General features: G+C 29.0%; 1 protein-coding gene across 2 annotated transcripts in view; it reads right to left on the bottom strand.

Moving 5' to 3' along the window:
* The window catches only part of LOC142329683 (uncharacterized), a 75,606-nt gene that overhangs the window by 20,031 nt on the left and 36,920 nt on the right, over window positions 1-18,655 (bottom strand). Inside the window, exons 6-13 of one of the 2 annotated variants that reach the window (XM_075374381.1) lie at window positions 17,857-17,986; window positions 14,056-14,202; window positions 13,599-13,721; window positions 12,068-12,324; window positions 8,983-9,237; window positions 8,387-8,501; window positions 6,104-6,236; window positions 533-610 (exon numbers count right to left, since the gene is read on the bottom strand). In XM_075374381.1, the coding sequence (XP_075230496.1) occupies window positions 533-610; window positions 6,104-6,236; window positions 8,387-8,501; window positions 8,983-9,237; window positions 12,068-12,324; window positions 13,599-13,721; window positions 14,056-14,202; window positions 17,857-17,986 (1,238 nt within the window). The remainder of the gene's footprint in view (window positions 1-532; window positions 611-6,103; window positions 6,237-8,386; window positions 8,502-8,982; window positions 9,238-12,067; window positions 12,325-13,598; window positions 13,722-14,055; window positions 14,203-17,856; window positions 17,987-18,655) is intronic. The other variant, XM_075374382.1, reaches the window with a different exon arrangement.

The raw sequence follows: 18,655 nt of genomic DNA, 5'->3' as shown, positions 1-18,655 counted from the left end.
CTGAAAATAACAGTAGCATAGCATACAGAATTTTTAACCTCTGCTATCTACTCAAAATGATTCTTTGAATGACTGGTGGAATTTTATGTTACTTCACCCCTTTCAATTTCCAGGATAATACTTTTTCCGAGATATTATAGCTATTTTGAAACCATCAAGTTTTAATTGAAAAACCAAATAAACATTGTTAGACTCTGCTGAAAAATATCTTTACAAGTATATTCTTGTTTATAGTAATTAAAATCTGTTAGCGTAATAAACTAATTTATTAAAATCAGTTGATAATATAAGTCACAACATATTTTTCACAACCATAAAGCAAATTTAAAAACAAAGATTCATTACATATCACAGTGCAATAAATATAAATGAAAAGAATCAGAAGATAATGGTTAAGGTGCGATAAAAAAGACAAAATTATAGAAGGCAGTTTAATATTATTGTTTACATTAGGTAAAGAAAGATAGGAAAATACAAGAATAAGAAATATGAGTATTTTGTAGTGTTGTTACTACACAATTTATGGTCTTACAGGTGATCTATTTTTGAGATGACTTGTTCCAATTCAGCCTCCAATGTAGGCGGAGGTGGTATGTCAACTATAATTGTGCTGAAATAATAATAAATTAATATAAAAAAATATGTACATATAAAACTAAATTAGCTAAAATAAATTTTTATATCACGTTTAACAATTAAATTAAAAAAATCATTCTGACACAAAGTATTTTACCTTTATTGCAATACATAAACTGTATCAGTCTTGCAAAAAATTATTTCTTTAGATTGATTATTTTTCTGTTTTTGAAATTTGAGTATAACATACTAAACAATAACTCCTTACATTTTTTGTTTAAAATTGTATTTGGACGAATTAAATGTAATTTTGTTCACAATAAAATGCCTAAGAAATACAGTTTTACTAAAATCAAACTTTCTGCAAAATTAATTGGTTTAAAAATTTCTTGTGGCAACAATTACAAAACTTTGAAATGTGACTTTTTTGTTTTCACTTATTTTGTAGTGAAAAACAGTTTTAAACGAGGTTATTAAATTCTATTAAATTATTCTTTAATCGTTTCTTGATCCAAATTTCTATTTAAAAACAGAACTGTTTTCCAAATTTATACTTTCTTATAAAAATATATGAAATATACTCCTGAAATATGAAGAATGTATATACACACATTTAAAAGAAGGGAAGTCTGTAAATAGGTCACAAATTAATGTAGGATGGCTAGAATTAGTAGTAAATCGCCTAAATATGCCATTAGAAGGTAACACAGTTGATAACATTCTCTTAGTAGTTACTAGGTATCAGATGTACACAAGTACAGTTCAGTTTAAATATGGTGACTGCATTTTGAAGGTTATATAATATGATGTATGTTTTATGTAAGCAAAAGGACTTTCTATAAATATTATATATAAGGAAGTATTTCCTATTCATGATAAAAACTGTTTACTGAAGTAATGAAAAACTGGATCAATATATTTAAAATGATGAAGATTGGTTCGATCATTCTCTCAGATAGCGAAAAAATCAACAATAAAGCAGACTGAGATGATTAGAATTGACAGGTGAGTAATAATGCTAGCTTAGTGACTTTATTGCTAGGTTTAGCGAACACACACACACTGCATGACCTTTGGATTTAAAAAAGTGTTCTTTCAGTGATGTCCAGACAACTGACTGAGCAAAGTGACTGAACAAACTCGTTACACTCACAACAAAAACATCTTTCTCAATTTGCTGATGAAGTAGAAGACATGTTTAAAAGGACTGCTATTGGGCATGAATCATGAATGCATCAGAACCGACTTGAAAATTTTATTTAATGCATTGGAAACATCCTTCACTTTTATGTAATAAATCCAAGGTTACACTCTCAACTGGTAAGGTTTTAAAATTCTCTCGGATTGCTGCTGGCTTATTTACAGAAGCAAAGTGATAATTTAAATGCTGTATCACACTGTAAAACTCTATTTACACTTTGGAGGACAATTTGAAGAAAATGCCCAGGTCTATTGTAGAGGAGTACTTCATCATTACATTGCCAGACCTTACTCCAAACTACAAACAGGCAACCTCATGACAGCTGATAGATATCCAAACAGGAGATCCAGGGTTGTTCCCTGACAAGCAACGTAATATTATCAGCCTTTTATGTTTTAAAAAAAAAAAGACAGAATATAACGCTGTCTGGATCCAGGTGATATCTCAGGAACGTACCTAATATTCCAGGAATATACCTACATGATATCTATAGATCCTATGTGTATGGGATATTCTTAGAGTCTAATACTTATAGTTGCTAGTACTTCTTAAAGTCATCATCTGGGATCTAATCACAATATTTTTTGAACATTGTCAGGCTATGACATTTGTACTCTTAAGAAAATCAGTGAGGTATTAAAAGGACACTACTATGAAGATAGGTTATGCTATATAACTGAAGTTCCAGTTTTAATTTAATGAGTAAACAATTGGAGAATTTGTTATCATTTTAGAAACTTTAAAAAATACGATACCATAATATGGTTACTAAGTATGTATGGTTACTAGGTTGATAGCGGTCATGTGCATTATGCAGAATTTATAAAATAAAATCTCTAATTAATGTATTTCAATAATTTATACTATTTTTAATAAATTGCTAAAAATAAGCACATTTAGATATTTAAACTAATTTAGAACTACAAAAATAATTACACATCAAAGATAATCTCACAAAAAAAGGAAAATATGACAGATTCACTGAAGTGTTAATGGTGATAGTTGTTAATTGACTGGGTAAAGTAGGATGCTGGCAAAAACTTTTTCAACAAAATTCATATTGGGTTGAACCAAGATAGTGGCTAATTCATAGCGGGTTGAACCAAGAATTTTATATTCCTGCATTTTATTAAATTATGTTCCCATCCATAACAAATATGAAAAATTAAACATTTAAAAAAATTTTCTTAGGATATAGGAATAAAAGAAAAGAATTTTTCAACTTTAAGCTGCAGATATAAAAATTTTTCAGGCATTACAGTATGTTATTTAACATTTTATACATCAGAATTTAAAAAAATCTGCTTGAATTTTCTATTTTTAGTTGGATGTCATGTGAAATCTCACTTATCCTGGTACAATTTGTTATGTCATTGGGACATTTTAATTATACTGAGATATCTAAGATATCCTTGAAATATCCCATGATATTTCATTTCCTGGATCTTCTGCATATCCAAGGATACATATGCATGCATGCGAGGTGAGTTTGGATCATGTTCTGCATAATATGTGGCTTAATCAACCAACAAGAGAATAAATGGATTAGAGTGGCAACTTTTTCAATATCTGCTTTTAAGCTTCAAATTAATCCTAAGCAACTTTCATCCTATTGAAAGTCATCTGAGCAGCAAATTTTTGCCAGTGTTGTTGAATATGAATGAAAATTTGGCCTGGAAACTTTTATATAGCAAATTTTGTGGCACACCTTGGGATAAATGTATTAAATTGGTGGAGATTACATGGAAAATAAAAATTATTTTTAAGTATCTTATGCAGTGCTATTTTACAGCCATTTGTGACTTATTTACTGATTCCCTTGAATAAAAGAAGCCAACTTTCCATCTTACAACATGTATCTTACCAAATCTTTAAATTCAGTTTGATTACACTATATAGCTTTTTTACAAATAATAACAGTGTTTCAAAAAGGACGCAACCTCTTTATTTGACATGAATTTATTACAAAAATATTAATGTTAATAAAATACTTATCCAACAATATTCAAATTACCTTTAATAACTTTACAATAGATGTTCAAAATGATTTCCTGTGATCCAAATGCAGGTTCGTACATGATTCATTACATTTGCAGCCACTTTTCGTAATGTTTGCTCAGTAATGTTTGAAATCTCACTTTCAATGTTAGCCTTCAATTTGTCAATTGCAAGAGGGTTGTTTTTAGAAACTACACTTTTCAAATACCCCCAAGGAAAAAGTCTGCTGGTGTAAGATATAGGGGATCTTGCCACAACCCTTTTGATATCAAATGATGGCCAAAAAATTCCCTTAACATATCCAGCATTTCACCATACTGTGAAAAAATAAAGGTCCTATTACATGATGCTGACAGATGCACACCAAACACCAATTTCACGTGCATGTAATGGTTGTTCATGAAATGTGTAAGGGATTTCAGGGCTCCATATTTTGCAGTTTTGGCTGTTAATGTAGTCATCTGAGTGGAACCATGCCTTGATGCTGAAATAAACACTATCAAAATTTTCAATACCGTTGTTTTCAACAAGAGAACAAAATCGAAGACAATACTGTAAACGTTTTCTGTAGTCTACTTCTGTCAGTTCTTGAATTACACTGATGAAATTGCAATTTTTTAGTAGTCCTGAAAGCTGTAGGCAGTGAGTGCTCAGACTGTGAAGATAACTTTCTGCGTGATTTTCTGGGTGAGTGAGTCAAATGTTCTTTCACATCCTCCAGAACTTCTACGGTTAACAGTGATGGTTGACCTATGCTTTTCCGATCATGTATACTCCCAGTCTTACAAAATCTATTAATCAAGCGTGATATTGTCAACTTATTAGCAACTGAAGAATTGGGAAATTTTATCTGAAACTCATCTTTCACTTGTTCGTAAGATTTATATGTGCAACAATTCTCAGTAATAAACACACATTCGTCCTTGGAAAACAAAATAGTTAACACAACAGGAACGAATTTATACTGGTTTATACTGCACTTATGCATAAGAAGGATCATTTCAATTGTTACAAGTTCATAACCTTTTAAAAATAAACTTTATCTATTTGTGACTTCTACCTTCTTAATCTAAGGGTTGCATTCTTTTTTAAATACCGGTTAGTAGCAATATCTATATAAATTATATAATGTTTGTGTCTAATAGATATTTATGTCATTATTTAATGACATTACATTAGTTTATTTTCATATTCATATATTTAAAATCGTCGCAGGAGTGAAACTCATAAATGGTATATGACAAATTGAAAACTTTTATAAACAACTGTTTAAAACAGCTTTAATTCAATGAATTGATTTCAAAGATGAAGAAAATCATGAGTTACTACAACACAAAATAATAAACTACATAACACATAACAATTTTTTGATGTAATGAAAAAGTAAACAAGAACAATAAAATAAATTATATGCATATTAGTAATATTTATGTAAATAGTAAATGTATAGAATAAGTAAGGAAAATAAATAATCCACCTATGAAAGTAACAGGAAGAAAGAAGATAATGAATAAGTTTTTTTAAAGTATGAAATTCAATTATCAACATAAAAGAAATAATTAAATTTAATATCTCTAATAAACAAAAAAATTACTTAAAAACAAATAAGAAATTGCACGTAAAAAATAATCATTAAAGAAACGAAGTAATGTTTTTTCACAAAATAATTATCATTGTATCGTACAGATTTTTTTTTCTTTTAAATAATAGGCAACAGCCTACTATGGGTTACAACATGTACAGTAATAAATATAAGTAAACATTAAAAAGGTAAACTCAGAACAGTTAGAGTAAAATAAAGAAATGAATAGGAATAACAATAGATTTGGTTGAACATGAGGTAAATGATCCAGAAAATAATAAAATTATGATTAGGAAGAAAGAAACAAAGAATAGAATACAGATTCAAAAATTCTATTTCTAATTGTTTAATTTATAACAATAAAATCTTAACAGCAATTGAGGATTCAATTTTTTTTCTTAAGAAAAATTGTTTTCAATTCTTTGTTCAATTTGTAACTGTTTACAGTAGTTAGGTCTTTGTAATCACTACTTCATGAAATGTTCGTAGAATGAATAACATTACTTTTATTTTTACATTTAATTTACCAAATACAGTGTAAAATGTTTTTTCCCAATTTATTTAAGGTGAATTGGTAATCAGTAATATATAGCCGTACACATACGAAACAGTATTTTCATTTGTGTAATGTATTGTGAAAACACACACACACACACACACACACACACACACACTCATTCACACTCACTCACACACATATACATGAACACATGTACACATGGTCGCATAACTGATATATTATATACCTTTCTTCAGTTCTAATGGTATTGAATCCTTGTTGACCTAGGTCAGTATGTGGTTCATCAATAAAATTTTCATCAAGTTCCTTTGTTCTACCAACTGTTGCAGATACTTCAAAACCAGCTGATACTAGGGCACCTGTAAACAAATAAATAAAACTGATAATACATAAAGAACAAAAATAATAATTTTTTTCTATTTATTAACAGAATAAACTACAATATCATGTTTCCTTAAACAGCACTACACGGTTTGACAGAGATTCATATTCATTCCATTTAGAAACAAAACACAAAATAGAAATTTTACAACATTATAAAAGCATGGAGAAAATAAAAATTAAATCATAGTTCCATACTCCATAAATAAACAATAATTAAATAACATCATATAAAACACCCATAGAAACCTGTGTTTGGATTGTTATCAAAAAGAACACAAATATTAAACAAGATTTCTCACTGTAGTGTAATGATGGCAGAAGCTATATTAACTGCACTTATAAACTACGATTTTTTTAACTGATGTCATGTTAAAATCAATGTCATGGGATAACTGCATAGAACAAAATATGCCAATTGAACACAATTTTTTTTTTTTGTAAAGAATCAGGGAGAAGTGAAAAATCCATCAAATCGATACTGCATTGTAAATAAATTTAAAAACAAGCACTTAATTTTAAAATAAAGCTGAATAAACAACAGTCATAAAATCACTTAAAATAAATTTTAAAAGTAGTGATATATATATATATATATTAAAATAGTAAATCTAATAACTGGTTACATACATATTCTAAAAGCTGAAGAATTAACAAAGCTGTTATCGTTAAAACAAACCATCATTTGAAAAAAGAGACTACTAAATAATAATTAGCACAAATCATATAAAAATAACAAAAAAATATTATATATTCAAAATAAATATATTTTATATAAACAAATTGTAAATAGTCTGGGAGGGCATATAAAGAGCTCAAATTAAAAATTAAAATCAACAGAAATGTAAGATTAAAAAAAGTTTGTTTTAGCCACATGATCATTTAAAAAAACTGTCAATTCTATGAGGTAGTTTGAATTACTAACATTGAAATATTACATACATAAAAACAATGCTTTAAAAAATCTATAGCGCTGGTAGTGTTGTTTCTTCTACAACCTATTGTTGCTAAAGAACTGCTATGATCATCTGAAGTAATAATATTATGTTACATAATATTTTTCAGAAAAGTTATGGATTATTAGAAATACACTTAATAATATATAAAAAGTTTATTATTTTATTTTATTTAATAATAACATATTAAAAGAAAGCTAATATATAATTAATATATTTAATTTATTTGTTATACAAAATCTTCATAAACGAATGGTGAGTTTCTGTAATTCAGATCAAAACAGTAAACTCACCGGGTTGGTCTAGTGGTGAACTTGTCATCGTAAATCAGCTGATTTCAAAGTCAAGAGTTCTAAGGTTCAAATCCTTGTAAAGGCAGTTACTTTTATACAGATTTGAATACTAGATTGTGGATACCGGCATTCTTTGGTGGTTGGGTTTCAATTAACCACACATCTTAGGAACAACCAACCTGAGACTGTGCAAGACTAAACTTCATTTACATTCATACATATCATCCTCATTCATCCTCTGAAGTAATATCTTAAGGTGGTTCCGGAGACTAAACAGAAAAAGAGAGGTCCCCTAAGTTTTGACAATCAACATGCATACAGCATTAAGGAATGACAGCTAAACATTGGAACTAAACAATGTAATAAGTTACCAACTTAGCTAAATTAAATAAATTTTATAAAACTTATTACTTTATAGAAAATATGAGTAGTTTTTTTATAAGTATTTGGTTAATGTATCGATGAGAAATTTGTTTGACAATTAAGTTATTTAAAAAGTCTAACATGTAAATTATTCAGTAAGTTTACATGTGTTCGTATCTTAATTAAATAAATTATAATAATAAGAGAAAATATAAAAATGCACGGACCAGACAATTCTCAATCGTTCATTACAAAGTCAATTTGCATTATGATGAGAATTTTGTCACTTTCAATTTTTCAATTACTGTATCATAACACTATTACAAGATATTATTTCTAAGAAATAACTTTTATGTAAAATACATGATGAATGTTAGTTTTTCTATGAGCATCTGAGATTGAAAATAAAAATTGATTTTAAATGATTTTTTTATTTGTCTGTTTTTGATTTAACTGTTTGTCTCTGTATGCCACTCTACAGTAATACTATCATATTATAATTACTTGTTAACTTACCAGTTGATGGTTTACGAGGAGCGGGTGAAGTGTTTGATGGCTTACGTGGTGGCATTGCTGATGCATGTGAATGATTAGTTGAATTACTAGGTTTCCTGCTATTAGCTCTTGAACCCTAAGAAATATTAAATAATAAAAGATATTTTAATATTTCCTTTACAAAAAGGAACTACAATAAAAAATAAAAGTAGCAATATTACTAACAACAGATACTGCAGATGTTCTAACTTGCCCCACTCAAATTGTTTCAACAATAAATTGGGTGTAACTCAAGAACAACTCAACTAATCTTTATCAAATTTTTACACACACAACTTCAGATATACTAATATAGTATATCTAAATTTCAATGAAATTAGTAATTTTAAAGATTTTTAAGCTACAAAATTTTGTACATAGGCATATATATATAATTAAACCCCAATTTAAGTGAATAGTACTTTTATACTCTTCATACCCCAAAATGTAAAGACAATTAATTTTCACCCTCCAACGCCCACTGTGTGATCTTAAATAATACTACATACTTTTCTTCAAAAAGTTGGTAAAAAAACTATGGATGAATAAAACTTATTCACATGAAAACTAAAACCTACTTGTTTATCAGGTGTATTTCCTCCATCTGGTGTTAGATAATTTAATAACTTTTGTTCGGGTCCAAATGTTGACATTGTCAATAAAGCATTAGTAGGTGGTTGTACAGGTACTGGTCTATATTTAGCTCTTGGTATCATAACTGTCAATGATCTTTCACGTTGGTGATCTAATGTGCCAGTTCCAAGATGACTTGGTGAAGGTGTTTTTGATTTACTAACTTTACGCAATACTCTCGGCTTTTGTGCAGTTGCAGTCTGAAAATAAAAAATGAATAAAGATATACACTATATATACATATATACACATACACCCATTTATGACTGATTAAAAATCACAATTTAATAAAATGTATATCAGTAAAAACACAGGGAAAGAATTAACAGTTTTGGAAAAGGAGAAAGAAGTCTAAAGCTGTGCAACGTGATCATTAGATGGTCCAATCGGAAAATAAAAACAACTTTAGCATAAGCATGAATATAAATAAATAAATACATAAAATTAAATTGATAAAGACAAATAAAATCTGCATACCTATAACTTACAATAAATAAAATACCAAAATTTTTAAAAGTTTTAACCAGTTAAATGCAGCTTAAACATTAAATAATAACCAGTTATCAATGAAAATTCTAGTTAGACTCTCAAATGTACATTATTATTGTTCTTTCAATTATTAATTCATTTCGAACAAAGTTCCTAACTTTTACTTATGCTGCATATACTAAGTTAATATGATTTATTTATTTTATGTTTTGTCGGTTTTGTGACATATTTTATTTTTTTCATTTATTAAAAAGTTAGTTTTTCCACTATGTTAGGGTCTTAACTTGATTTACAAAATTGATATTTATATACTTAATGCATTTTAGTAAACCTTACATTAGTGCATTTGAATCAACTTGAATGTTACTTAGCTTACAAATTGGTTAGTTTACACTGTTATTGCGTAATGATTATTACAAAATTTTAATTTTGGCAGCCTTTTTGAGGTGAACCTGATGGCCTTTCATATATTTTTGTAATCCTCTATTGATGCTTAATCCAAATCAGAAATCAAAATCAAAATCAGAGATAAAGAGTGTTCACATATTTGTATACATATTGAATACAATAATGAACTGTTCATTTATAGAAAATAAATCTAATATTAAGTATTAAACAGTGTTTATAAAATGTAGAAAACACAATTTAAAAAAAATATATACACAGGTATGGCCAATAGAAGTTTTAAAAAATGTTTATCATGAGGATCTAAAAGCACTTAAGTATGACACTAAAATCTAATTTGATGGATAATAATAAAATTTATAAATATACTTTTTCTAAAGTGGAAGATGTGATAACATTAGAATAATGAATAATAACAAATTTAAATGTTATACAATTGACAAATAACAAATAATGAACATATAATAATCAAATAAAAAAATGTAACAAATAAATATATAAAACTAAAATTAGATGACAAGCTAATCAGAAAAATCATAAATTTAGTTTCAAATTCAAATGAATTTAAATTATATTTTTCAAAAAACCCATCAGATATTTGATGTAATAAACATGAACAGTTGCAGTAATAACAGTAAATAATCAGTTGTTTTTATGTTTTATAAATAAGTAAATTATTAGAATTACCTGTAATCTGGAAAATGAAAAAATGCAATAATATATTCCAAACCAATTTTGTTCCTTTCTACATTAGTTTATAATATACTATTCAAATAACAATTGACCCAATGTTTACATTTTCAATGAAAGTTTGGAAAACTTGATTTTTGTACAAAATATTTTTGGCTTCTAGAACCTCTAGACAAGAAATATTTTTAGAATCTGCGGTTTACATTTGTTAAAATATACACTCTTATCTTGACTCTCAACAAATTTCATATGTTTTATCCAATAAGTTGACAAAGGCAGGCCTTTAAAATATTGCTACCTCCATATCTGGATTGCTGTACTGAAATGATTTTTTCATATTAATATAGAAATTCAAAAATGTTACCATTCATACGTCTGGATTGTTTGTTAAAACAAAGAATGAAATTCATTAAAAAAAGAAATTTAGTTCAAAACTTTCTTTCTGCTGAAAGAGTGCAACTTTAGTGTGCTGAAGGTATAGCCACTACCCAATAACAAATTTTGCTTGTATATTATTACCGTTATATAGCTACTTCTAAATGTGCATTAATGTGCTGCATTGAATGGAAATGAATATTAAGTAATTTGATGGATACTTTCATTCTGATTGATTCAATAATTTGAAGGGAAAGGAATTTTCTAAAGACTCTATCAATTTTTTGTAAAGTGGTTCAAAATACAGCTGCTGCTTCCAAATTACTAGTTTAATTTTTAGATTTGATTTCTAGGCTTTTCAAACCTTTTCAGCAATAAAGATTAAATCCTCATTCACTCTTTTATATATGAAGTGTTAAGAAAATATTAAAACATGAAGAGCGAATATATGTACCTTAAATCTGGAATACTTTTGTTATGTTGGTACTGAAAATAATGAGAGTGATTAGCGGAGGCCATAAGTCAGATGATAGAAAAGAGACTTATAAATATCAATTAACAAGAATGATCTGTAAACAAAGAAAAGGTATGTAGGAGACTGGGGCAAAAGATCTATGAGGAATAGACTACAAACCTTCCTAACTACCAAAGATGTGGTTATTTTTTTCAGAGTTATACAAGGCTGGACTGTTTGAGGAATGAGAATATGAGGTTGGACTAATGAATATTTTCTCTTAAGATGAGAAAATCACCCATCAAAAATTAAGTTGTTTAGAGACGTTAAAACAAGTAGTGCAAACCAAATAAGAGAAAAATACTGAAAAACAATCCAAAATGAGGCTCTAAATGAAGTTTGATTTCGGCAAAGAAATTTCCTTCAACAATAGATAAAATAAGATGAAAAATACTTCATCTGACCTTTTCTATCAGTAGGTGGCAGGAAATCAAATATTATACAAATCAAATATAATAAAAGAATCTTGTTTTATAATAATTAGTTAATCCAAACTAATTGTATTATTATTACTATTATTGTATTAAAGATGTACTATTAAAGATGTATAAACAAACCTGTTTAATATATGGTGGTGGTGTGTTTTCAACACTTCCTTCACTGCTAGTATCGATACTAATCATAGCTCTTTTATCACCAGTACTTCTATTAGTTGATATTCCACTGCGGTACCGCCTGAATCCTACACTAGGTCTTAATGGAGGAGGACCGCTATGATGTGTTCTATCGCGATGTTTTAAGCAAGCTAATACGAGGCAAACAATTAATAATACCAGCAAACAAGCACCAATCATCACTAGCACCAGAAGTAATACTGTAAAAAAAATGTTTACTGTTTAACAACTGTTAAATATTTATTATCTGTTTCAATTACCAACAAACACATCACTACTTGCAAAACTTTTATTTAAAACTCTTTACTTAACATTAAAAATTATTTAGTTTATTTAACATTTAAACCTTTTTTAGTAAAACATTTTAAAAAATGGTACATTTTACAAAGAAAAATTTTAAAACTAATTTAATATCAGAAAAATCAATTTTCAAATTTGATAGATCTAAATCAGTGTTGATATATTATGTGTTTCAAACATCGTTTTTTTATATTTTTTATCCCATAATGGAGAATTGAATATTTTTTTGTAATTATGACATTTGTTACAAGGAAACAACTATCAACTTATTTACAAGTTGCGTGAATCATAATAAAGAAACTTACAAATTTTTTTATAATGATATAATACTATTAAAATGTTATGCTAAATATTTACTGAAATGAACTGGAAAACAAAATTACACTTAGAAACCATTTACAAAAATTTTATTAAAAAAATTGCTATACCAAAAATAATGAATTTTTTTTCTATAAATATCAAATAAATGTTTTTAGTACTAAAATATCTTCATGTTCTACCTAGCTGTTAGGTTATCTAGGGAATGTTCTACTTAGTTTCCATTCTAATACAGAATCACCTCGAGACTAGTATTTGCTTGAATACTAGCCTCGTAATATTTTTCATTGTGCGACAGATATATTAAGATATTTTTTAAGTAAATTTTTCATTGAAAATTTTAATTTTTAATTAAGTTGAATAACAGAATGGAGGCTAGGAGACAGTACCAAAGAGTAGTTAGCATAAAATTTTATTAGTCAAACCTGACCTTGAACCACCTACTTCACACAAAGTAAATCAAATACTAAATTTCTGGGCTATTCTGACCCTTATTAACATAATAAAAATTTGGTTGATATCATATACTTAGGCATCATTGTTTTTTTAAATACATAATACAAAAAAAATTTGGTTATTTAAGTCATCCGATACATCAGTTGAATCGGTGATCAACATTAGCTATTCTTCAATACAACAGGCGAAACGATCAAGTTCTTTTAAAAATATAGCTACTCTTAAATTTTATTACAGACTTAATTACCATTTTATTATACCAATTGATGTTCAATTAATGATAGCATCTCAGAAATTGTAAATTTAAGAACAAGCAACATCAACAACCAAATTATAAATAGATTACAATTTTTTGAAAGGTAGTAATAATTTTGAAATAACATAAAATATTATAAATTACCTTTCAAATTTATTTGACAGTTATCCCCGGCGTACCACTGGAAGCATTCACAATATTCCTCATCATCACTCCGAGAATAGCATGTACCATGGTAATTACACTTGTCACAACCAATTTGTTCAGCTGTAAGAAAATAAAATTCAAAATAGTTATAATTCTTCTTCATATAATAAATTCATGTTTACTTAAATAACACATAATCTTTTTATTTAAAACGTTTTTAAAATTTTTTGCAATATAATTTAGTTTAAGGCAAAATTTATAAATACTTCACCAGTGTTCTGAACTAGCTTTTGCTATATGTTAAGTACAATATGTTCACAAGTTGATTTCAAATACCTTTCAATTTGTTATCACAAGTTAAATGATTTTATTCATTAATTCCATAAAAATGAGGAAGATATTTTTTGATATTAAATTAGATGTAGTTAAATAAAATACATAATTATATATTTACCAGAACAAATTCTTCCAGGATATAATGCATTCTGTGATAAATCAGTGTATCCTTCTTTACAGCTGCATGTGTATGTCCCTCTCAGATTGAAACATTGAGCATTCTCAGAACAGTCATGGAATTTAGCATCAGAACATTCATCAAAATCTGTTAAAATAAGTAATATATTAATAATATATATTATTATATATACATATATATTTTATTTATTTATTTATTTTTTTGATGGCCTCCTCGAATCCCTTATAGCCATCCCAACCTCCACGAAGAAACCTACTCTAAATAGAGAAGCGGGATGACCTAACTATGAGAAGAAGAAGCACAATAAAACAGTCATGAAAAACCTTAATATGTCGTACTTACTTAACAGATACATATCAGGAGAATATGAATAAAAAAGTCACAGAAGATGTAAATAGATATATAAAACCTAACATCTAGTACCTAACAAGTAACACTCAACATGTATAACATAACATGTATATATAATTAGAAAAAAACATAAGCTCCATTAATACAACACACGGTTAAAAATATGTAGCTTTCATGTAAATTTAAAATCAAACAGCTAGTTGTAAATAAAAATCATAAACAGTTGTGAATATAGATCTTTAACATATACTTTTAAATACATGCTACCGACATATTTAACTTAAAGCCTACTGGCACAAGGGAGTCCACTGCCCATACACTGACCACCTACTTGGTTAAATGACCAGCCAAAACAGTAGCTGCCTCCCGCACGCAGCAGCGAACCCTAATGCAGTCTATTCATTTAAGAATGAACAGATATAATTCTTGACTTGAAAGCATGTAACTTCCGGCTAAAACCATCCACTTCTGGCTTCTCATTAATTACATTAAGACCATTTATGCACCTTGATATTGATGACAGCAACATATATTTCAGTAGGTCGTCATCTACTGGCAACATACATTACTCTGTAACCTAGCAGAGTCAAATCCACCCCCATGTAACATTGCCTTAAACACAATATCCTGAATTTTTTTTGTCCTGTTCAAAGACAGAATTCCCACATGCTTGCAACCATCATCGTATGAGTTGTGATGCAAGGCTAGTCCACGGCAACATAGATTAAACTGGAATCTTTTTTGTACTGCTTCTACCTGTTTATACAAAGAGTCCTTAGCTGTTCCACACCACCAAGCAATACTAAAAAAAAAATTGGTCTAACCATTACTTGATATAAATGCAAGTGCTTATGCTTAACAATTTTGACGTTTCTAGCCATTCAGGAAGTAATCCTAGGTTCCTTCTAGCCTTAGAAGTGATGTTATCCACTGTTTTGAGAAATGCAACTTTGAATTGAAGGTAGCGCCCAGATCACCAACACTATCAACATGGCGAATTTCTTTACCATGTATTTTATAGTTGTATTTCAGTCATAGTTTTTCTAGAAAATATCAGGACAACTGTCTTTTTAAGATTTAACTTCATTCCACTGCCCGACGCTCATTTTTGTACTTTATCAATGTCCAGCTGAAGTATCAAATAATCGTCAATACAATTCACTTTTGCACACAGCTTGATGTCATCAGCAAATGCTATCAATCTTGACTTCATGCTCTTGCCAATATCACTGGTTAACAATATAATCTTTTTTTGGATCAGTTATGGACCCAAGTTGGAACCTTGTGGAATACCAAAAGTTGCCCTATATTGACTGGACAAAAAACCAGACTTAACATGAAAAGTCCTATCTGTCAAATAGGATCAACATGTTACCCATAAATACGTAGCATATAATCTGATTGAGAAGGACATAATGAGGGCCTGAATCAAATACTTTACTAAAATCAAAGTAGATTATGTCAACCTGCTTCTTAATTTTAATCTCAAGTGCCTATAAGGTCAGGACTGTAGATCTTTTGGCCATAAACCCATGCTGCCCAGAATCAATATACTTGCTCAAAAAACAATACAAATGCAGATTGATTACCTTCTTAAAAATTTTTACCACCACATTTATTACAGAGACAGGTTCAACTTCCTGACTGCTTTCTCTTTTGGGAAATTGACGATACAGCAGCCTGTTTCCAACTTACAGGAAACACAGCAGTTGTTAAGCTAAAATTGTACAACCACATAAGGATGGAAGCAATCAATCCTGCCACATCATTAGTAATGAGTGACAGAATGCCATATGAGATCTCACTTCAAGGATGGCTTCTGAACGTCGTTTACTTTTGCAATCGGAGCGTTAACCACATCCGTGACACAGCTATCATCATTGTCGATAATACTCTGCCCATTGTTTATTGAAGGCTGATAAACAGCTTGAAAATAGTTTTCAAAGGCCTCAATCAGTTCTGATGCATCCGTCACAATACTTTCTTGGATTTTAATAAACTCCCCTAGAGTACTTCATAAAGGAATTGATTTCCTTAACATTGCGAGATTTCAACTCAAGCTCATCCTCAACCTTCTTTGCCCTGTTTAATGTGCCTCTCCTCAAAGGACTCTTCACTCTTCTTCTAAGCAAAGCAAATTTTTCATAAGAAAAACAACTGTTTCCATCCTCTTAATCTTCCTGTGCGCAGTATTCTTTTGTTTTAGACATTTAACCAAATCAGCAAAAAATCAGGTACAATCTTTTCACAGGTACATGTTTGGCAATAATACAATTTGCAACTCATTGAACATACAAACTGCCACATCAACATTAGGAGAGTTATAAACAGGACTCCATTCCTCTCTAACACTATGGTACAATCCAATACAATCACCTTTAGCATTATCATAGCTTGCCCCATCACAATCTGATGTAACTACTTCTCCTCTCTCTAAGTGTATATAAAGAGCATCATGTGGTACCTCAGGAATAACAAGAAAATCCTGCACCAACAACAATTACTTCAATATTATATAAAAGCAAATCTAAAATGGGCTTACTGCCCGCTGGAAGCTTGACACAATGTATAGTTATCAATTAATTTAAATAGCGCCAAAGCTTTTTCGTGGGCATAAAAATGAGCTTTAGAACTGAGAGTACAAGTCCCCCAATCAATACCATACCAGAAATGTTGAAATTGTCGAAAAATAAAATCTTATACCTCTCAGAATTCAGTTTACTACCCAGAGCAACCAAATAACCCATCAGTACCTCAGGTTGAGCATCTGGGCAGAAATAGTGGTCCTCAACAAGAAAAATGATTCCATCTTTCATCTTAATCTCAATCTACACACACTTCAGAGTTAATTCCAAGTCTTCTCTTTTAAAACTACTTATATGTACATATACAGCATGAAGAGGACTTCCTCCTCTCAGTTTCTAGTTTTAATTGCATTTCTATCAGCTCTATACACTCTACACTGGTGGAAGAAATAATCAGCTGACAGAAAATTCTCATCGAGTGCTGTTTCCGTAACTGTAATGACATCATGTTGAATTAACAAAGCTAAAGCTAAAATAGAACTACGTAAAAGTACAGAGGGTTTAGGGCTAATGATATCCCAGCAGAAAAGCAAACGACAATAGGAGATTAGGTTATACACATCATGTAAGAAAAAAAGTTCAGCAGAACTCTCCGAAAAGATATCAGAAATGTTAAGGTGATTTAGACTAAGGTTTAAAGAATGGAGGAAATTAAAAAGTAAATGGACTGATGTATCAGAATTTAATAAGAAAAGGACATATGAAAAATTCTGGAATGGATTCAGTAAAAAGAGGAACAACACCAGTGACCGCACAAGTGAGATGAGTAAAAACAAAAAAATATTAAAGAAAAACTTATTACAAATTAAGAATAATTATTATTAATTTTAATATAAAAACATACCTTCAGCAATCAAGTGCTGTATATGATCTCTTGCAGCATAAACATCAGTGCCACCTAAACTGTAGTTATTTGAACGTAAGGATTTCCTTAATACATCTTGTATGCGCTGTTCTGGTATGTTTTCTGATAACTGTAACAAAAACCACAAACATGCAATAAAGTTAATTTCCATAAATGTGTCTTGTGAATAAAATCCCCAAGCAGTAGATGAAATGAATGACTGCTGGAAAAATCTTCAGAGGAAACCAAGTTATTAATGACATGTCTAGGAGACTTTCCCGAACAAACATTCTTATTATTATTACTGTTTTCTCAATTATTAATTAATTTCTAACAAAGTTGTTATCTTTAACTTCTACTTACACTACATACACTAATTTAATGATAATTTAGTATTATTTTAAAATGAGATAATAGATTCTAATCAATCATAATTGAAGGGAGGTGATTTTTCCTCTCTTAATCCTTAAAATGCAAAAATTAAACACAGTTATTAGTTTTTCTATGAAAATTGACAAAATTGCCCTGAAAATTATAAATCTACATATATAAAACAAACATGTTGCGGGCCGTGAGTGATTCATAATCAACGCCCAGCAAAACTACTGTAGATAAAATGATGAAAATTTATATACAAGTTCTTTTTACAGTGTAAGTGCGAACTGAGAAAGGATTTTTTGAAATTCTGAGTTTAAAGAGTTAAATGGAGTAATAAAGAAATTTTTTAATTTTTATGCAACAAAGAAGAGAGTTCTTGATTTTTGGTGAATATAATCTTCATGTTAATATCTAAAAACCA

The sequence above is a fragment of the Lycorma delicatula genome, chromosome 9 (assembly GCF_047948215.1).
Source record: "Lycorma delicatula isolate Av1 chromosome 9, ASM4794821v1, whole genome shotgun sequence".
In the NCBI taxonomy this organism is placed as follows: domain Eukaryota; kingdom Metazoa; phylum Arthropoda; class Insecta; order Hemiptera; family Fulgoridae; genus Lycorma; species Lycorma delicatula.
This window is presented reverse-complemented; position numbering and strand designations above follow the sequence as displayed.